This window comes from Lepisosteus platostomus, chromosome 15 (assembly GCF_059453375.1).
Source record: "Lepisosteus platostomus isolate fLepPlt1 chromosome 15, fLepPlt1.hap1, whole genome shotgun sequence".
Classification (NCBI taxonomy): Eukaryota; Metazoa; Chordata; class Actinopteri; order Semionotiformes; family Lepisosteidae; genus Lepisosteus; species Lepisosteus platostomus.
Window position 1 is genome coordinate 5,874,676 of NC_142625.1, and position 22,893 is coordinate 5,897,568.

The window sequence follows — 22,893 nt, forward strand, 5'->3', positions numbered from 1 at the left end:
TATTGTAAAAACTTTCGGTTCGGATAGGACAGACACGAGAACTCAGACTTGCGGAGTTAAAGCAAGTTAAAGCCTTGATTTTCTATATCACCTTTAAAAGTGGAATCTCAAAGCAAAGTAAATACCCAACACTGATTTGAATTGAATTGAATTGAATTGAATTGAATTGAATTGAGGGGGGGGAGGGCGAGCGAGAGAGCCAGGACAGACAGGCAAATAAGATACACTCCACAGACATTCACAACAGCGACATATCATAAAACGTTTGCACATATAGTTAAGTTATTACTTGGTTTTCAAAGTGCAATGAAATACAATATTGTTGTTGTTGCTGTTATTCTTGTTTTTATCCTGTAAAGCGTTTTGAGAAGCCACCTTTAAAGGCGATATATAAAAGCGCTGATTCTTATGGAATGTGTTCTGCCGGGGATTAAAAACATTTTTTTTTTAATCGTGTATCTAAGGAAAATAGCAGTATAACTTTGTTCATGCACAAACAGTGGAATGTTACATTATTAATTTGGGTGTCTCCTCTTGCCAGAAAGCTTTAAATTGCATTTTGAGTGCGGTTTTTGACTCTTTCTAAATTGCAACCCATAAATATAGCTGATACAGTTTAGACTTATTTTAAACTGTATTACAGCAGCAAAATGGCCAATGCAACGTAAATTGCAAAAATGCACTTGGATTCTGTCCAAGCTCTACTTTGTCAGGCATTTTCTTTTACTGCAACGGACATAAAAACTCCCTTGCTAACCCACAGCGCCACCGGCAAGGTCACATGCAGAGTGCTGAAAAAGCACTACAGAAACATTATCAACAGACAATGTACAGCGTGTACTATTCTTGTGTTGCGGTACATGAATATAATTATATCGTTATTAATTTCTTTAGATACGCAATTCCATATTATATTCCCTTTTAATCAAATTCTAAAAGTATGCTTGTTCCAGTATCTCGTTAGTTAAAGACTTCGATGCTTAAAATGTTTAGGGAGAAATGGAATACTGGTGTGTATTTTTTCTTTAAAGTACCAAGACCAGCCATATACTGTATGTTTATGTTCCAAAATTAATATCGTTTATGGACTTCACACTCGTTACAGTATGCTCCTATTCTTTTTATGCTCAGCTACTAAGATTTCCCTTCAGTGGTAAAATTCCATATAAATATTCAATACTACAACGGGCACAGTAAAGACGTTTACTGTAAATCTTTCTACGACAGACCAACGAGTGCCCCTGTCGGTCAACCAATCACGTACCGCGGTACCGCGCGTCATCGTGCATCACAATGTGCGACGCCGTAGCCAATTACCTCCGGTACGTGTTTGTACTGCGCACTTTGAATGGCTGCATCTGTAAGTGCACACAGCAATACTCTTAGTCCTTTCTCAGCATCCCCTCTGCTTAATTAATGTCATTTTCCTGTCTGTAATAACACTACAGCAACGAAGTATCACAATACCTTCACTATATAGTCTACAATTCTGGATTGTGCTCAGTCATGACAGTTTAATACCTCACAGCTCCAGTGGTCCAATATGTCTTAGGGCATCATTTGTGTGTAGATGTTATCACTGCATTTGCAAAGGTTTTTGCTGTGCACTCCAGTTTCTTTCCACTAGCCATAAAGCATAAACTTGATATTTTTTTAAGGTTTGTTTTAAGGTAATTTCAAAACTAAAGGAGTTTATTCTTACTACAACCTGTAGTGACTGTGAGACTACAGAGAGAAAAAAACAGTCACACTAATGAATCTTCTTTTCCTTCTGAACAAGGCCGCCAGTACTGGAGGATATGGGAAGTTTGAAGTGCTTCAGAGAGCCCTCACTTCCCTGACTTACAGCGCCCTCTGTCTGCCGGAGGACATTACCGCTCGTGAGGTTGAAGGAATACCCAACTACCACTACCGCGATGACGGCCTTAAACTGTGGGCTGCGATCAACAGGTGGGACCTCCAGGAGTCTTCACAGCAAGCATGTGGAAAGTCCAGTCTTCATTCATTTGTACTCTTTGTCTAAGGTAGCCAAAAATTGTGTAATACTTGAAATTATTAAGAGGGAACACCTTGGAATTTCTCTAGTGACAGGTATGAGCTGTACTTAAAAATAACTAAAAATGTTTAATATAAAGATTTGAGTTTGGAAAAAGACAATACTGTATAAAAAAATCAATTTTAATGACTAAAACTCATTTGCACCACTTATTCCTTAAGTAAACAAATGGTTTGATAATTTGAGACCTGTGTCGAGTGAATACTGTTCTATTAAGATGCTGGGCATAATCTACATCTTCACAAACACAGGCAACAACTATCCATGTCATTAAAACTTTGTAAACGTTTTCTTAAACTGCAAAGTAACAGGAATTGGGGATAAAAGTACAAACTGACTAACTATTTTTGACTGGGTACCACAATGCATTATGACTAATCCCCCATTTCTTAAAGAAATAGAAAGTACTCACGAGCAGTAGCAAATTGGTAATTGTATTAATTAGATATCATTTCTGAAGATATGTTTAAGTTACAATTATTGTCTCACTGAATGTAAGACTTTACAGCACATCCTGCAAAACTGTCTCCCTTCCTCCTGCTGTGTTGAGTGAGTTTCTTAGCTGCTGTGCTTGCTTGTCAGGTTTGTGGAGGGCATACTGAAACATTACTACCCATCAGACAAAGATGTCCTGGAGGACACCGAGCTGCAGGCCTGGATAGAGGATATCTTCACCAACGGTTTCTTAGGAAGGCAAGAGTCAGGTAGGTCACCAACACTAACAATTAAGAATTTTGCAGTGAATGCCCTGTATTTCTACTTGGGCTTCAAAGATTGAAGGGACTTATATACAAATGAATTACATTTCACTCTGAACAGAATTTGCATGTGTGGCTGTGCTATGAACTAGGCTGAAGAATACAAGGACAAAAAAATAATAAATGAAACAAGAAATGAAAATGTCAGCAACTATGATGGTGTAAACGTAACTGAAACTACTCCTGAAGGATGTATGAGGTTGGAAAATTCAGTTTTCTCCAATTTATCCCCATGGAAAGAGTGTGATCGATCTGCTCTGGCATACCGATTTCAGCACTTCCCTGTTTAGGGAAGATCGATAGCTGGCTCTTGTGTTGCTTTAGATGTCCGTGAAACAGCAGCTTCAATTAAGCTCTGTTTTGGTCTAATAATCATATTTCATGAAAAGATCACATTTTACGTTATATAAAATATAAAAACTAGCAGCCTAGCTACTAGTGATGCGCGGGTCGACTCACAACTGCGGGACGGGCAGACTTGGGTTAAAAAAAAAAGATTTCAGATCGGGTCAGACGTGCGCGGGGTCGTTCTCACCACCGCGGGTGGGTGCGGGTCTAAAACAAGCCGACCTGCGCGTCACTACTAGCCACCATTTTAAAATGTAATGTGGCTGTTTGTTTTTTTTTCTGAAAAGGGTTACAAATGAAAGCAATGTTAATGAATATTGAAAATATTGAAATTTACCATGGAGTAAATTCTTAGAGTGCCGCACCTGTGTGTGGTCGTCAGACAAATCGGCACAGTATTAAATGTTTATTAACCCACGATTGCTTTCCTGCACTAATTCTCTCTCATCTGTCAGCTGCTGCTTATTTCTACCTTAAGCAGTGAGTATAACAAATAACTGATCCTTATAAAATAAACCCTTATAAAAAAAAAGAAACATTTTTCTCAAAAATATGTCACAATTATTGGCACCCCTACATATTTTCATTGCATTCATTTTAAATACATTTTTGCATTTCATTTTGCTCATCTTTACCAAGGGTGCCAATAATTCTGGAGGGCACTGTACCGTATATGACTATTGACATTAAATCACACGTCTGATTCAAAAGTTATTCCTTTGAATAATTTTACCTCACTGAAAGGTTTGTTTTCTCTCATATTTTCATTGTAAGATCAAACTGATAAACAACAAAGACACTTTTTCATAGCCTTTTTTGCTCATCTTTACCAAGGATGCCAATAATTCTGGAGGGCACTGTACATCACTGTTAATCCACATACCTATGCATATAAATTGTAAAAATTAAATGACAGCTTTAGAAAATGCTACAATGTTATCTTGATGCTGGAGAACCGATATACAGGTTAGAAAATTAGTGGAGAAAAAATCATAGCCCTGCTATTATGCTATCAGTGAACACTGTTGATGCCTGTGAGAGGAGAGCATATACAGATGCAGCCATTCAAAATGGGTGAGGTATTTCGCGGCATACCGCAACACGCCCACGGGTATCACGCAGTTCACGTGTGTCACGTGACTAACTATCCGGCGTCGCCTTGTAAAACCGCCAGGGGGAGCTTAACCTCTCATGTACAGCATTTGAGCCTTTAATTTTGAACTGTGTATTACAGCATGTTAATCATCAGTCATTAAAATGTTGGTATATTTTATGAAAGCAAGATTGCTCAGTTGGACAAAAGTACACAACCTACCTTTATCAGAAATATTTATGCATCAAAGCCTTTACTGAAGATATTACTAATAATATTAATAATGGATGACTTTGGACAAGCTGTATACTCAAAGTATAATTTCTTTAGCACATTTGTACAAGAACTTGGATTCTGTCCAAGCCATACTTTGTCAGGCATTTTGTTTTACTTCAACGGGCATAAAAACTTTCTTGCTTTTAACAGGGCGTTTCATAATTTCTAACTACAAAAATGATTTAAAATGCGACACCTATCATTCAACTAGAGCTTAAAATATCACAAGGATCCTCAAGAGCACAGCAAAGAGTGTATTAAAAGACACTTGTATTTATCAACGCTTTCTTTTCCGTATACCAGATTTTATGGAACCACTTCAGAGGGGTGTTCCAGGAATCGGCACTTTAAAGAAAAAAATACACACCAGTATTCCATTTCTCCCTAAACATTGTAAGCTTCGAAGTCTTTAACTAACGTGATACCGGAGTCAACAAGCATACTTTTAGAATTTGATTAAAAGGGAATATAATATGGAATCGCGTATCTCAAGAAATTAATAACGATATAATTATATTCATGTTGCAAAAGAACTGCAACGGACATAAAAACTCCCTTGCTTTTAACAGAGCGTTCCATAATTTCTAACTACGAAAATGCCAGGTGAAAGGATTTGTAAACATATTTTGTTAAAGCAAGTCAGTTTTTTCCGCAACACATAAAATACATTTTTCCAAGAAAGTTTAGCCTTTGTCACTAATGAAACCACTAAATAAAGACATAAATATAGAAATCTTAAGATTTGTTTTATTTAATGTTGGTAGCAGGATGAACTGTCAGAGTGTATATTTTGTCGCAGAGTTGCTGCAAGATGTTAACAGTGAAAAAGGTATTTAGAAATGAGTTATTTCAAGATGAAAAAGAAAACATACACGAAACATGGTTTCATTATGACCAGAATCGGTCTTGAGATATTTTTAACTCGATTTACAGTATTTGAGAGGTATGTCTTAACACCGATACTACAGTGCTTAAGTACTGCTCACCTATATGTTTCTAGGTTTATATTATGCATTTCATACAGTCAAATTACTTTAGAGCAACTAATAAGAAGCGCGAAACGGTATGCGTTTTAGTTTCGTTTTGTGCTGGGACCCGTGGATTGATTAGAGATATCAAGTACATACAAGTCATTTTTTAAATGTTGTAGTTCGTCTTGAAAAAATGTTACGAGTACATCATCTATCAACAATTACACAGGTTCTGTTTCCATATTGCGGATTTTGGTTGTGTGTTACTGTAGTTTCCTGACTCCCATGTCACATGGTCTGTGATTGAAACCTGTAAAACCGGTTTAATTCGTCACAGCCAGCACTCTTCAGGTGTGAGGGTCTTCTGCTCAGAATGAAACGCTAAAATGTTTGTGTGTATTCTAATGGTAGTGGGGGCAGGGTGTGTGGGAACAGGTTTGGTTGAAATTGCATTGGAGATCTATGTTCTTCACACCTGAAACATTTTCTCTGAAAGCATTTTCTTCGCAGTTTAACCGATCTTGTTACAGCATGTTACAGTTTACTATTATTAACCATATTAATTTTAAGTGCTTAATGTAAAATCTTGTAAAAATATATTTTCATTGTTCAAATATACATTAAGTCTGACTATCATATAATAAGTTAAATACAAAACTAAAGAAAAAATAGGGTTAAATATAATTCAAAATATTTTGCTAACAATGTTAACTGTTTATGAATAATAAAATGTATTAACTAAGGAGTAGGATGGCACAGTTGTTAGTATGTTTTTTGTTTTGTTTCTTTTTCATAAATACAACAGTAGTACCTGATGTCTCAGTGGCTTTCAAAATTAAATTATGCATGCAAACCTGTGAACTAGAAAGATAACTAAGATATCCATCCATTATATTCCATAATATCCGTGAAATATATGGCGCTGAAATATGTGTGACGCAGTGGTGGCCTGACACGGTGAGGTGCCCTGGCAGCTGTATGATGCAGTGGTGGCCTGGCACGGTGAGGTGCGCTTGCAGCTATGTGGCGTAGTGGTGGCCTGGCACGGTGAGGTGCGCTGGCAGCTGTGTGATGCAGTGGTGGTCGGGTATGTAGAGGTGCACTGGCAGCTGTGTGTTGTGACGCAGTGGTGACCTGGCACGGTGAGGTGCGCTGGCAGCTGTGTGACGCAGTGGTGGCCTGGCACGGCGAGGTGCGCTTGCAGCTATGAGACACAGTGGTGGCCTGGCACGGTGAGGTGCGCTGGCAGCTGTGTGATGAAGTGCGCTGGCAGCTGTGTGGTGTGACGCAGTGGTGGCCTGGTACGGTGAGGTGCGCTGACAGCTGTGCGGTGTGACGCAGTGGTGGCCTGGCACGGTGAAGTGCGCTTGCAGCTGTGTGGTGTGACGCAGTGGTGGCCTGGCACGGTGAGGTGCGCTGGCAGCTGTGTGGTGTGGCGCAGTGGTGGCCTGGCATGGTGAGGTGCGCTGGCAGCTGTGTGGTGTGAAGCTGTGGTGGCCTGGCACGGTGAGGTGCGCTGGCAGCTGTGTGATGCAGTGGTGGCCTGGCACGGTGAGTTGTGCTGGCAGCTGTGTGGTGTGACGCAGTGGTGGAAATGTTCACCATGTTTCACCATGCTGAAAATGTTTGTACCAGACTTTTTTGAGGCCTGTTTAATTGTGTCTGAAGTCTGATGTTGTAAATTTTATTGTTAAAAAGATCCATGAAAATGTCACTACTTAAGTAAGCTGGTACTGATGGTATTGTAAATGGCAAGTAGAGCTCATATTTTAGATTTTGTGTAGTTGCTAGCGTTGAACTGTGTGTTGGATGCACATGAATATATTCAATATATGCCAGCGCACCTCACCGTGCCAGGCCACCACTGCGTCACAACACACAGCTGCCAGTGCACCTCTACATACCCGACCACCACTGCATCACACAGCTGCCAGCGCACCTCACCGTGCCAGGCCACCACTGCGTCACACAGCTGCAAGCGCACCTCACCGTACCAGGCCACCACTGCGTCACACCACACAGCTGCCAGCGCACTTCACCGTGCCAGGCCACCACTGCGTCACACCACACAGCTGTCAGCGCACCTCACCGTGCCAGGCCACCACTGCATCACACAGCTGCCAGCGCACCTCACCGTGCCAGGCCACCACTGCATCATACAGCTGCCAGGGCACCTCACCGTGTCAGGCCACCACTGCGTAACACCACATAGCTGCCAGCGCACCTCACCATGCCAGGCCATCACAGAGTCAGAGATTAATTAAAACCTCACTCGCACAAAACAAATTTATATTTCTAAATATCACAACATGATCGAATTTAAGTCATTTTAATAACAATGAATAGTCACCTAGGCGTTACAATATAAACATTTATATTGATTTAAATAACGTTTTGATTTAAATCGCAAATGCGGGTTTAAATATATGTGTTTTTTGATTCACAATCAGACAAATGCAACATAAATTGATATCTTTGTCTTCTAAGTATCTTAATAAACTTTCAGCATAGCTTTCTCCCCGTTTAGATTTATTTTGGGATCAAACGTGGAAAGATTAGATTGTAATCGTTTTTATTTTTAAAATACATTTTAGAAAAGTGTAATCTATACTAAAAAGCTGTACACCACCTGCTATAAAGATACATATTGTAATACTTTCGGGTTCGGATAGGACAGACACAAGAACTCAGACTTGTGGAGTTAAAGCAAGTTAAAGCCTTGATTTTATATATCACCTTTAAAAGTGGCATCTCAAAGCAAAGTAAATACCCAACACTGATTGTACCCATCTGTCATGCTAATAAAGCAGCTTGAATTGAATTGAGGGGGGGGGGGGGTATATTTGCTTTGTGTATAAAGTACATTGTGAATGTTTTCACAGCCTTCACTTTGTCGTTTTTATGCCATTTTTTGACCACGCACGAATATTCTTATGTCCGTATCTTCGCAAGGGAATCAGTGTGAATTTTAATACTAATTAAATGACCGCGGGCACTTTCCACCCCCTCTACATTCTCAGAGTAGAACAGACTAACCTTCTAATGAAAGACGGTCCACCCCCCACGGACAGGAAAAGTGCCCACAGGCACTTAAACTTAATATGGTCAGTAACAGTAAACAGTAACATGGTCAGAAGGAGCAAGTACAAACGTTTTCGAAATAACCACATGTAAGACTCTGATGCTTAAAATGTTTAGGGAGAAAGTGGAATACTGGTGTGTATTTTTTCTTTAAACTACCAATACCAGCCATATACAGTCTGTAACGTAGGGATTTCTATATGTCTTTATTTAGTGGTTACATTAGTGACAAAGGCTAAACTTTTAGCTTCAGTAACGTGTACATATCTCCCCTTTTTATAAAACGACATGGTTGAAAACTGTTCCAGAGCCACTGTTGTTTCATCAGTGAAAAGTACATCATGAAATGCCTCTCCCTGTTCAATCCACTGGAAAAAAGAAAAGGAGCATAAAGCTTCTGATGGTCATAAATGATATTCATTTAGGAGCAGCATCAGAGGTATGTTTTTAACTGCACTACATTGGAGAGAATACCATAGTGTTTTTTTTTTTTTTACTCCCTGGCGGAAACTGGCTTCCATAAGAATCAGTATGGCTCAGAGATTAAATAAAACCTCACTCGCACCAAACAAATGTATATTTCTAAATATCACAACATGATCGAATTTAAGTCATTTTAATAACAATGAATAGTCACCTATGCGTTACAATATAAACATTTATATTGATTTAAATCGCGTTTAAATCACCTTTATTTAAAACCCATAAATAAAGCTGATACTGTTTAGACTTTTAATTATTTAAAACTGTATTAAAGCAGCACGATACACAATGCAATGTAAATCGCTATCTTTGTCTTCTGTGTAATAATGTTCACCTCTCTGTCCAGCAAATTTACAATAGTAATAATAATGAACTTTATTGTATATGGCGCCTTTAAAGGTGGCTCCTCAAAGCGCTTTACAGGTTAAAAACAATACTGTTAGGCTGGGAAAACGATTTTTTTTTAAGAAATACAAAATGAGATATAATGATATGTTCCGGCTTAGACATTAACGAAGAGCATAACGCGTGTACTGTATACACTGCAAGTACAACCCCCCTCTCTGCAGGAGTGCTGGCTGTGACGAATTGAACCGGTTTCACGGGTATTTTCAAAGTAGGAGGCGAGATTTCCAGCGAAAGACACCTCCCCCCCCTCAAAAACCCAGTAAGTACAGTACTTACTAGTTAAAGGCTAGGCTCCTCAATGAAATCAATGAAAAACAGTCCGGGCGTGGCAAGCTTCTAATTTCTAATTTCAACCCGACTACGGCGAAAGGAACCCTTCTTTCATTAGAAGACAATGAACATATTTTAGCCCTGAATGAATTAATAGCAAACATGGTTTACATAAAAGACATTTTTCCAAGAAAGTTTAGCCTTTGTCACTAATGAAACCACTAAATAAAGACATAAATATAAAAATCTTAAGATTTTTAAAATACATGACTTTGCTAAAATTTATTTGAAAATAAAAACAATTACAACCGCCAGGGGAGAGAGAGAACAGGGGAGGGATGTTGGTTTTGCATAAGGGGCGGGGCTATGGAAAGTAGGTATGTTTGGGAATGTGTAGTTACATGTTCTGGCTGTTTGTGAATTATCGTTGTTGAGTATGGAGTGTTGAGGTATTGATTTTGTGTAATGCTTTATGTTGAAAATTGAGGTGGATTTTGTTTATGATAAACAGGATAAACTGGGATGGGAGGAAGGTTTGGTTTTGCAAAAGGGGCGGGATTATGATAATTGAAGGAATTTGCGAGAGTAAAATGGTTTGATATATTTGATTTTGTATTGTGGTTGTTATCTATGTTTTTGGTTGGTATTATGTTTATATGGTTGTTTTTGTTGGTTGGTTGTTATTATGGTTATTAATAATACGATCTATAGTTGAAATCTGAGCCTAAATAAAAAGAAAAAGCAAGTGATTAGGTTTATGAGCAATCTAATTACTTATTCGTTTAAAACGCTATATAAAATAAAGTTTATTATTAATTTGCTGGACAGAGCGGTGAACATTATTATGCATAAGACAAAGATAACGATCCTGATCAGTTTAGAAATCTGTGTACGCTGTAAGGTTTTTACTTCTTAAACTTTTAAAATGCACGTTTTGAATAGAAAGAAATCCTCTTCCTGGTACAGTATGTATAGCAAACCAGCACGTCTTTTTTCTCCAATCAGAGGGGTGTCAGATGGTGTCAGCCAATCACCATTCTGAAGCCCTACCATAATCTCTGGTATGGGGAGACCCCAGAATTCTGTCCCATAGTTTAGACAGATGATAGATACTTTTATTGATCCCGTGAGGGAAATAAAGTAAATCATTTTCATTTTAGGAAATTATTAAACGCTCGGTTAAAAGCAAAGGAGATTGTCTGTTATAGTGGACATAAAAACAAGAGTTCGCTGGCATTATATCCTGGAAGACACAGACCGGCGCCAGACCGGTAAAATGCCTGATGAACTAGGGATTGGACAGTTTCCAAGTGCTTGTACAATCGATGGAAATGTTCAAATAAATGTGCAAAAGAAATAAACAAAATAATCATTTATTTCTTTATCATATTGGGTAGCTAATGTCCTCTCTTTGCTAGTTAGTGGCTGTGTTTCTGCGTTGGGTAGCAACGGGTGACTGTTCTCAGGCGGAAGATGTAAACAGCTTAATGTTCTTGTTAAATAATTTTTTTAAATTCAATTAAACGGGCACAGTTAAGACATTAAATATACATATACATACTGTATACAGTACAGTTTGCATACGGTAATATGTTTATGTTACGCGATTAAAAAATAAATAAATAAAAATGAAAAGTCCAGCACCAGCTGGATTCGAACACACAACCTGTCAGTTGGTAGTCACGCACCTAGACCAGTAGGCTACAAGACAGCTCGCATGAACAGGCAGGCGAAACAGCCCTACACAGCCCTGTCGCAGCACACGGATGTAATCATACCATTATTAAATCCTTGAGATATGCGATTCCATATTATATTCCCTTTTAATCAAATTCTAAAAGTATGCTTGTTGACTCCGGTATCACATTAAAGACTTCGAAGCTTACAATGTTTAGGGAGAAATGGAATACTGGTATGTATTTTTTTCTTTAAAGTACCAAGACCAGCTATATACTGTATGTTTATGTTCCAAAATTAATATCGTTTATGGCCTTCACACGCGTTACAGTATGCTCCTATTCTTTTTATGCTCAGCTACTAAGATTTCCCTTCAGTGGTAAAATTCAATATCTACAACGGGCACAGTAAAGACGTTTACAGTAAGTCTTTCTACGACAGACCAACGGACCACGAGTGCCCCTGTCGGTCAACCAATCACATACCGCGGTATTTTGCGTCATCGCGCATCACGATGCACGACGCCGTAGCCAATTACCGCGCACTTTGAATGGCTGCATCTGTATCTCATCATCATACACAGGTCCTAATTCTCCCATGGCTATACAGAGGCTGTAACCACCTGATAACTTAATTCATATTTTATGTTTCCACTAAGAAATACATCGGCACTACTAGTATTATATTAGTGTTGTCACCATGTTCTATTTTATGTAACTACATTTCTGACAGGTATTCCAGGAACTTTCCTCACTGTTCAGGAACTAATGAAGTTTCTCACCATGGTCATATTCACCTGCTCGGTGCAACACAGCGCAGTCAACAGTGGACAGGTGAGCTCTGCTCTACTGACTGGAAAAGTCCATTATTCATTTAAAATACCTTTTTCTTTCCAGTTGAATCGTGCCTTATCGATCATTTCAACCCCTGGAGTGCAGCCATGCACGTCGTTTGTTCATGCAATACAAAGCACAACATGGCACATTTTAAAAAGGCTTAAAAATGGGGTTTTGATTCAGGCTTGTACACTACTGGAAAATGCATTCCTGCAAATCACTGAGTGGTTCTTGCGATGCTACATTATCTTCTGTTTAAATGTCCTGTGTATGTTGTGCTTGGAACATTTTTGTTAATATCTTTATAATACAATAATAACTGAAAATGTATCACTTAATGGAAGTAATACACTGCACTATTCCATATGTTCACATATGGATAAAAACGTAACTTTTCTGTTTGATTTATCACTGATTATGGGATAGACAGCATTATCATAAAATGAAGTACTCAAAGTTCACTCCAAACATTAATTGATTTTAAACACATGGTTCTCCTGTGTGCCTCTCCTACTGCCCACGGATCATCATAAATCACTGTTCAGTCTCCTTCAGAGACTTTCAATTTAATAGGATATCAAATTTGGGACTTCACTTTTTTGGCTCAAAACATTTTTCTCCTCATGCTCGAACAAATTCATTTTTGTTAAAGAGATTCATTCTTTCACTTCACTGTGAAGTCTTGATTGAAGTACATTCTAAACCCTTTATAATAAATGTCTTGTTCTATGCAGTTTTTGAGACCTTTGTTTAGAAAAACATCAATTTATTTAATGTGATCTTTCATCTCGTCACAACCAGAAGGCCAAAACATTTGTTTTTGTCTGCTTCTGATCTTTAATATTTATCTTAGAAAACTGGATACTCCTACCTGAGTGCAATTTGCCCATTCAGATAGATTTGCAACTGTTAAGTTCAAGGCAATATTTCTCTATGTTTTAGAGGTATAGCAGGCTGATTCTTCTACCATCTCCTAATGTGCCTCTAGCAGACATCGCTAACTCAATCCGAGTTCCGTGTTAAAAAAAACACTCTGCATCAGTGGTTTGGGGATCCTTTGGGGTTTCTGACACCTCAGATGTTTGGCCAGCACTACCACTTCCTCAGCTAAGACAGCTTCATTAAAAGAATGAAGTACAATATTCCTTTATGTTTGCCTGTTAATTACATCATTATTAGTATTTGACCACATAAAACTGAATTAAGTCAGAAAATAAGGGAAACCAGAAATTGTACTACTTGTACACCTCTAGTTTTAGACAGACATTTGACCTACTTACTACGGACCTTGGTTCAGTGTCTCAGAAATTGTGGTGTCACAAATACCACTTAGTGTCCACCAATACCACTTACAGCAGCGCCATGCTTTTCTATAGAGAAACCATCCCAGAACAAACAAGGCCTAAACTTGCTTAACGTTTGGAGATGAGTCTTTGTATAGCATCAGAAGAACCCTGACAGAAACTGAACGCCTGCACATTCAGGACATGTGTACTGATGTCTGTAGACAAGGATGGCATTAAAATATGTGCTGCTATATTCTGAACAATCTTCAGTTATACTGATTGATTTTAAACATCAATAGTTACAAGTCATTAGGACATTTTGTCTGTTTTAGTTCTAAATCTTAGGATCTGTCTCTGCTGACTAATGTATACCTTAAATAACTATAACTGTAATATTACTTTTCATTTAAAAAGTCATATCTATAAATATTGCAGTTGTATAAACATTCTGATTTAGAACATTTTACACAAATATCTCCATTGCCACCATTTAGCAAGATACCAGAACACAGTTCATGAAGGCAGACTCATGCATGGCTGATGACGATTGTGAATATTTTTCTACATCTACCCATGGATGTTTATGAAATTTGGTACAACCTAATTTTCTCCAAATCTAACTGAGCATAAATTGAATGGAGAAATCTATGGGAGATATTTTTAATAAATCAAAAGACAAGTTAACATTTACGCTAGAACATGTAGAAATTGTGCAGTATTTATGCATGTGTGTTTCATCCCTCAGTTTGACTACTGTTCCTGGATGCCTAACGCCCCCCCCACCATGACCCAACCTCCACCCTCCACGAAGCAGAACCTCCGCTTTTCTGAGCTCGTCCACAGTCTAGCTGACTGCAAGAGCTCCTTACTGAGCCTGATTCTGACCAGGACACTCAGCTTCTCTTACTCTCGCAATGTGAGTTTCTCCGTCGGCCACAGTGACATAAGCTGTTGAGACATTTTAATGCTGACTACCACATTCATTCTGGCTTTCTTTTGAAGCCTGAATCGATTAGATGTGAATATATATATAGGTTGCCTATTATGAACTATCATTATATTCCATTATTATTTTTCTATTTATTTTTCATTTAATTTATCGTTATCAAGTAGAACAAATTCCAAAGGAAATTAAGACATTGCTGCTACCTCCCTCTACGTATAGACCACATTATGTCTTAACTACATGAGGAGCAGCCTCCAAGTCTGCCTTCTCCTATGGACCAGCTACGGGGTCAATGGCTGGTGGGGAGTCTGACAGGGTGCTAAATTGTAACATAGGTGTCCCTAATGTGAGCTCAGGGAGGACAAAAAACATCTCTTGATACCAATATTCAGTTTGATTACAGACCATAGAAAGCCTCATGATCCTTTAGTTTTTGGGGATTTTAAGGAGGAGTTGTCAAAAAAGTTCACATAAAGATGGCTGATTTGCGGCTGCCAAGCATTCACGGTGACGTGACTTGTTGATCCTCTGATTCTGGATCTTCCGATCACCGGGATTCACCAGACATTGCTCACCCCCTAACCGGCAACACGAACTGGGACTGGACACTCAGGAGACAGGTTATAGCCTGCAGATAATGTGCTGCTACAATAGTAATAGTAATTTCACTCGGTACAAGACGAAACCATGTGACATTCTGTGCACTGGATGTGCTTGGCTGAGGAGACAGTGGCAAAGAGTACAAAACAGCTTGACTGAATCCCCTGTGAAAGACATGATGAGGCAGTGGGTGAGTGGGCTCCAGATTCTGGTTTCCAATATGTTTTATAAATGATATGGGTCCACCAATGTTAGTGGAGGGAATATGGGGGATGCCAAACTAGAGTTGGCATCTTTTTAGCTGCAGTCAGGCCAGCCAGCTAGATTCATTTCTAGTTGAAGCGGATCAGCTTCAACAATCTGAAGTTCTATTGCCTGCTCCTGAGCGACCCCTGCATCTGCTGACTTTCATTCCAAATGGGCCTGTAACTGATATGCTTGCATGTTTAGTCCATGTTTGTGTGCTTCGGTTTGCAGTCTTTGGTTTCTCTAAAGTACAGTAATCGATTTCAACAACTTCAGTCTAGAAAATATTACATGGCATTAACTTGCTAATAAAATATCTGATGCCTATTTTTTTCTAAACAGACAGTTCTTAACAGTTCAAAATGACAAATTAGCATTCACACCCTGTTTTAATTTAGTATACTTAAGTCCAATTCATTTGTAGGAATTATGACAATGCTGAATTAGCACAATTTAATCTATCTTCATTAAAGCTGAAAACAAGTTTAAAAATAAGATGATAGAAAATTGAAATCAATTGGTATGTTTGTACCATACTGAATTTTAAACATACTGCCATAATCATAATCATGTTTTCCCATATTGCATACAACCTACACCCTAACCTATGGATCATCCCATTTCAACCAATCAAACACCTTCTTAACTTTCAGGGAAATAGCAGAGCAGAGGGAGACAATGTCTGTAGCTGGATGCATGATGTAGACTGCAAGATTATCAGAGGCCAGACACTGTAAAGACTGTCTGGTCTTGGTCAGCTAATTTGGTCCTATACATCTGCTATCCATATAGTATGTTTAGTGCCTCAGCATAAAACTTCACTTTTCTGGACACTCCACTCAAAGACCTTTACAGGTAATGGTGACTCCCCTCCCACCACTAACAATGTATAGCCCCACCTGGATGATGCGATGGCAGCCATAGTGCTCCAGTATGCTCACCACACATCAGCTATCATTGGGGAGGAGAGCAGAGTGATGAAGCCAGTTCAGAGATGCCATGATTGGTAAAGGCCAGGGGGAAATTTGGCCAGGACACCAGCGAACACCCCTATTCATTTCAAGAAGTGCCTTGGGATTTTTAATGACCATGGAGAGTCAGGACCTTGGTTTTATGTCATCCAAAGGATGGCACCTTTTGTATTGCATGGTGTCACCATCACTATACTGGGGCATTAGGAGCTTCAGTGGGTTGCCAGTTGTAAGTTGCAGGGTGACATAGCTGCTGACAATACATGGGTGTTTTTTCTGTTCCGAGTGTTTTTCTAATGAAAGAAGTCTGGTATGCGTAATGTTAATGGATTCTGGAGTATATCTATTTGAAATGTAAATTCTTTGTTTGAAAGATACCACACTCAGATCACATATACAGTATACTGACGTTTCTCAGTACTGTGGATGCCAGATGCCGTCTCCTTTTACATCAATCACTATTCAAGACAGAATTCATATCTGCACCCTGGATAATATCAAAATCAGTGTCAGTCAGACAAGATATTAAAAACCCATAGGGATATAAACAGAAAAAAATATATTTTCTAAAACACTCGTTTTCAGAAGTATCAAACTCCTTTATTCATCAATAACTTACAAATTCAAATACTGTATTAGTTTGCAATGCAATTAAAGCTTTTTTTTGTTTGCTGCAGAAGATGTTGTCACATACACTGTAGTTACAATACTCAGTCAAAGCCATAAACATTTTAGATGAGACATCTGTGTACAACTAATGCCCCCTAATGCCAAACAAAAACAAGAGTTTCCACGCCGAATAACAACATTTTTATCTTTAACTAAAACATAGTTATGTTCCACATGACATTTGTGGTTTAGGTCCAGCCTTTTAACTCATTACTGAAAAAGACGTATTTCAACATTGTCAATGTAAAACGAATAACTACTTTCCTTTCTCAGGCTAAACTGGGAGAGTATCCAGAGAAGTACTTCACAGAGAAAAGACCTCAGGATCTGATTTTAAGGTTCCGATCTGACCTGGAGAAGATTGAAGACGAAATAAAGTCACGCAATAAAAGCACTGAACTGATGTACACTTACATGCTTCCATCGCTTGTGGCCAATAGTGTAGATATCTAAGTGTCACCATCAGAGGTGCCACCCAGAGTCTGCGGTCTTTGGCCGTGTCGCAGTGCTCACACTGACCCTGACCCATTCAAGCCCGCACTTCAGAGACGTACTCAGGTGCGGACCTCAGTTGCGGGAGTATTGCAGGACTCACCGTTATAAACAGGTGGACGGCCCCTCGCGTGATGTCACTGGCTGGGTACACGACGCAGGCTCAAAATGCTTCCCGTCGATGCTTCTCTTCCAATATTAAAAAAAAATGATTTGTCATTCTCCGCTCGCAGTTTGATAAAATTGAATGTCACCTCGTCTATCCCTGCACAAAAGTAGAGACACGTCGTGTTCATTCGTGTTGAACAGTGTGGCATTAGGCGGGGGCGTGTTCAGCGTGGGGGCAAGGCCCTGGATTAATGGCGTGGTCTGGCTGTAGCAACCACAGCTGTTCTGGCTCATGAAGGACGAGTCGCCCTTCATCCAGGGCTCCGCCTCCACACTGAACACGCCCCCGCGTCATGTTTCTTTAAAGACGTTTTTAAACTCCAGAAATACAAAAAAGGAGACAGAATAATGAAATATATACAGGAATAGATACTTCACAGCCAGAGGAATTCACAATTGTAAAAGCTAAAAATTGTACTTTTTTATATATTTCCATTGTATGTCTTGCCTTTTGATTCTTTACATTTCTAATAGAGTTTAAATAAAAAAGGAATTCAACTTTTAAAGCATGAATAGAGGGAGCAGTATTTACTTTTGTGGATAAAGTATTTAGCCAAAATAATTAACAGATTGCCCCCGCGTAATGCCACACCAGGCTCGACTCAAAACTGCAGAAGTAAACTAAGGAAATCTTGGCTCTGTGTTTATTCAAAGCTGTGTACTGCTCAATACATTTCATATCGTCTGTCCCAGTACCAAAATGACAGTGCAAGGAAAATAACGAATTCATTTGCTTTCTTTCGAAGTAAACTAAATAAGGTAAACTTGGCAATACCTCAAACCTTTGGACTATTAAATATATATTTGGTATTTTTTTATTTATTAACAGAATAACACAAATTGCAAAACAAACAAGAGTACATATAACAATTCAAAACAAAAAGATCGTCGGGGGTACATACGGTATTACTACATAAATTAAAGTTATGAAAAAAGATCAAACAAATTAAATAAAAATAATGTCCGCACCGCTTTAATATTTTTGCACTTCGAAATAGTCTTTAAATACCCCCTTACATCCATTTTAAAATGCTCAGAAAAAGGGTTCTTCCCAGACCACTTCATTTTATGTATATAATAACGTGCCATTATGATAATTAAATGTATTACAAACGAAATGTTAATATTGTTTGTACTATTAAATATGGGTACCGTTAACTATTCCGAGTACAAAATACTGTAAATCGTAGGTAAACGAATATTCATCAGTCGGAATGGGGTGACAAAATAAAAGCTTTAAACCTTTTTTAAAAGTTTTTAAAAAGTTAAATTTTACGAATGCATGAATATTGTTTAGAAATGGGACACCGTGAGAAAATGCAGACTTGAGCGAGAACGGCCATATGACGGGCGCAAGGTTGCTAGTGTTTATACTGGGACAGGGCCTTGGTAGCTGTGTTTAATCTTAAATTCTTAGAAATGAGTATGAACAAAATATAGGGTGGTCATTTACAGTTAGCTCTTTGATGAGTCCTAGATATGTAGTGCAATACAGATAAATCATTTTTGAAAATAAATGTGTATATTGTCTATGGTATAGATGTCTGTGTGATCATTCACAAGGTCTGTTAATTAAAAGAGAAAAAAGGCGAGATTACACATTTCCCTGGGTGTGGAACCACACAGCAACTTGACTAGTGTTAAATCAACTCTAACAGAGTTCATGTTCACGCATTTTTGGTGTTTACTGTATATGGTTTCACAGTCACCCGATTTAAATTAACAATAAATAGTTTGAGCTCAAACATTGCCACAGTGTTAAATATTTAACACTCTGTGTGTCATTTTCCGACCTCTCTCAGTATTATTTCAACACTTCTTCAATGATGAGCACAGTGTACAGTGCCAATATTAGGGTTAGAGAAAATATTGTAGCGTGGCGGGTTCGGTGAGGATTAATAACAGGAATTGTGGCTCGTTTGTCTAAGAACACAAGTGCTTTATTTTTGGACCCGTGTCCAGCACAACAGCAACAGCAGGAGCAAGGCCCAACAGGGGTTATAGCACACTAGGGTCATTCAGGTACATGTACATGAATATAGGCTGGAAGGTGGGTACAGGAATAAAGGGGTATAAACCAGGAACAACTACATGCTGATTAACAGTTCTGACTGCTATGTACTTCACTCCGGGTGGTCAGCTGCGCTGCCCAGTGACCTTTAATCCCCACCCTGGCTACTACGCCCTTCGCCACACACATTGGCTGGGCGCTCTTCGGCCACAACGCCGAAGGAGCTGCAGGTTGGCTGTTTAGCAGTCTTATTGCCTGGAGGTAGAAGCTGTTCCGTAGTCTGTTGGACTTGGACCGAATGCTTCGGTACCGTTTACCGGACGGTAGGAGGGAAAACAGTTTGTGACTGGGATGACTAGGGTCCTTGAGAACGGACCTGGTCTTCTTAAGGTTTTGCTGTTTTGCTGTCTGTCCCTTGTTGTGTGTGCAATAGAGTTAACACCACTAAAGTAAAATGCTGTTAAGACGTATTTTCTCATCTGTATAAAAGTTAACCTGTAAATCACTCAAACACAGTATATTCCACCACATGTTTTTTTTATTTAAAATGCTTTAAACATCTGTTTTTGGTAACATTTATGCAAGTAGAACAGAAAAAACTTTAAAACAAAAGTTAAAAGTTTGACAAACAGCTACAGCTTAATGCTAAGTAGCGGTCTGAGGTTTTCAGAATGTTAGGCCTCGGACACACCTTGTTTTGTAAATACTGTACATTGAGTAGCTTGTGTTGTATGTTCTGCTGTGTGTAGTGTAGTTTGTGTCTTGTTCTTAATAAATATGTTTAACCAAATGTCTGGATTGTTACTCCTCTCAACAAATCTGCGCCACAGAATAAAGAGTTCACGTGCCTCTAATTATACCAGCCGCTCAGGTATATTGCTAGAAATTACTTACAATTTGGGGGTTATGAATAGTTAATTTACTTATTGACTAAAGTGCTCAGTCAATTCCGATTTTCATTAATTTCGTAACCCCCCCCCCCCCCATTTGTCACAATATTAATATTCTATTTATTGCATAAGGGGAATCAATCTTGGGGCGATCTTGCTCCAGCTGGGAGGCAAATGAGAGATCTCTGGGGGACGACGATCCAGGCAGCAACTCAGCGGGGCAATCACAGGAACAGAGTGGGGGGCAGATCCTGTGCTTTTCCTTCTGCTCTAGAAGCTACCTTTGTTGGAGACCTTTCCACAACAACGTCAGGCACATCTCCACTCTCCCACCACCAGGACACTTCCAGCACAGAGTCGGATCGCGGACATGCCCAGCCCGGGTACGGATTTCCAGTGGGATGTTTAAGTCTTGTAGAGATAGGAAATAACAGTACAAAGCTGACAAGACTTCCACGATCACAACAACGCCTTGTGAGGCAAGGGTGAAAAACTAAAGTTTGTAAAAATGAAGTTTGGGGTTGGTGGCCCAGTGGTTGGCACATCTCCCATCGTGGGGCTGTGGGTTCAATTCCAGACACGCGGTTCTGTCTGTATGGAGTTGAACTATGCCCTCCCCATGTTTACATGGCTTTTGGTCTGCTTGCTACCTTTCACTCCCACAGTCCAACCACATACTGCTCGTGTCACCATCCGCTGTACCCAGGGCGAACACCGGCGACAGATGAACACGGCTGCCAGCAATCGGAAACGAGCACCTTCCGATCCTCCCAAACGCCTAATCAGCCAATCACACTCCTCGCTCGCCACTACACCTCCCGGTTCCCAGTATACCTCAGGGCTCCTCACCTTCATCACGGTGCTCAGTATTGGGAATCCCTTTGGAGCTCCTTCCTGCGTTTCCCTTGCTACCAGACTACTGATAGGTTCTCTGATCTCCCGGATATTGGACCTGCGCTTTCCAACGACATTGATTTCGGATCTGACGTATTGGCTAAGTTCGTCATTGGCTAAGCTTTCTCTTTTATTCATCAACTCCCTGCTTATTATCTGTGCAGTTACCGCATAGGGTCCAACTTCAGTCTGTGCTCTGTGCCATTACAGCTAGGTTAACTGCCTTCTGGGAAAACTGGTCTTAGGTGTAAGTACTGTATGTTTTTGTCTGTGTGTCTGTCCTGTAATGGATTGCTGTCATGTCCTGTATATATCCTGCCTTCGCCTGTTGCTTGACAGTATAGACTTCTGCTCCCCTGTGATACTTAATTTGATGTAGTGCTTAGAAAATGGATGAATGGATTTTTAGAGTACACAAATAAAATTGCCACCAGAGCTCCAAACTCCACTCCAAGTTCCACAGCATGCAGCACCAAGCTTGTGTTTACAGCACTGATTGCCTACAAGTGCTGCTGTATTCAGGAAAACAATTTACATAGAAGAGACACTCTTACATAGAAGTGTCACCATCCGCGGTACCCAGGGCGAACGCCGGCGACAGATGAACACGGCTGCCAGCAATCAGAAACGAGCACCTCCCGATCCTCCCAAACACCTAATCAGCCAATCACAGTCCTCGCTCGCACACACTTCAGTGATCTGGAAGTACTTATAGCCATGTGATTTTCACACTTCATGAGTGAGAGCTGCTGTTCAAGGCAATAATATAATCTGTGCTCAAGGCAGATATAAAATATTATTTTTATGTCTAGAGGTCAGTTTAAAGACTTAAAATATTTTCTGTAAAAGCAGGACATTAAATCAAAAACATGAAACTGTTTTTCTGAAATGTTTTTATAAAAGCATCCACTTACGGCTTTTCAGAATCCCCTGGACAGATTACTGTGACTCAGAAGTTTGTGAAATCTAGTGCACCAGGACAGAATGTAGCTGTGAACTGCAAGACCAGAGCTGCATTGCTCATTCATAACACTCAGCGTGGTCCCAACAGAAGTATTAAAGTCCTGACTCTGAGAGCAACAACCTGTTAGCCTGTGATCTCAGAGTGTTAAAGAGGTAGTGGACCTGGGAGTGATTTCACTCTGACCATCACAGTCTGAAAATGCAGGGGACTACTGACTACTGACAGAGTTTACACTAAATTACACAAACAGTCATACTACTTCATCAAAACTGCAAAGCAACTGCATTGCAGAAGCTGGGACCTCCTGCAGGTGCTGAGGGTAAAGGCAAAGACACAGGACACAGCCTCTGGAGAAGCTCTGCTTAAAACACAAATAGCATTAAATGTATAGCATAAAACCCTAATTAGTCTTTTGTTCACATTCTTAAATTGATATACTGTAGCACTACAAATTACACGTGGAACAGATCAAACTACAGTATGTAATCTGATTTATTTC

At 39.5% G+C, this 22,893-nt stretch overlaps 1 protein-coding gene and 1 long non-coding RNA gene across 2 annotated transcripts in view; one reads left to right on the plus strand and one right to left on the minus strand.

Annotated features, from left to right (window-relative positions):
- Positions 1 to 17,762, minus strand: part of LOC148647759 (uncharacterized) — a 60,372-nt gene extending 42,610 nt beyond the window's left edge. Inside the window, exon 1 of the long non-coding RNA XR_015926698.1 lies at positions 17,571 to 17,762. This is a non-coding gene — a long non-coding RNA (uncharacterized LOC148647759). The remainder of the gene's footprint in view (positions 1 to 17,570) is intronic.
- Positions 1 to 19,170, plus strand: part of LOC148647760 (polyunsaturated fatty acid lipoxygenase ALOX8-like) — a 45,077-nt gene extending 25,907 nt beyond the window's left edge. Inside the window, exons 10-14 of the mRNA XM_088607666.1 lie at positions 1,781 to 1,950; positions 2,639 to 2,760; positions 12,154 to 12,254; positions 14,289 to 14,459; positions 17,249 to 19,170. Of these exons, the coding sequence (XP_088463792.1) occupies positions 1,781 to 1,950; positions 2,639 to 2,760; positions 12,154 to 12,254; positions 14,289 to 14,459; positions 17,249 to 17,428 (744 nt within the window). The 3' untranslated portion in view covers positions 17,429 to 19,170. The remainder of the gene's footprint in view (positions 1 to 1,780; positions 1,951 to 2,638; positions 2,761 to 12,153; positions 12,255 to 14,288; positions 14,460 to 17,248) is intronic.
- The last annotated feature ends 3,723 nt before the right edge of the window (positions 19,171 to 22,893 follow it).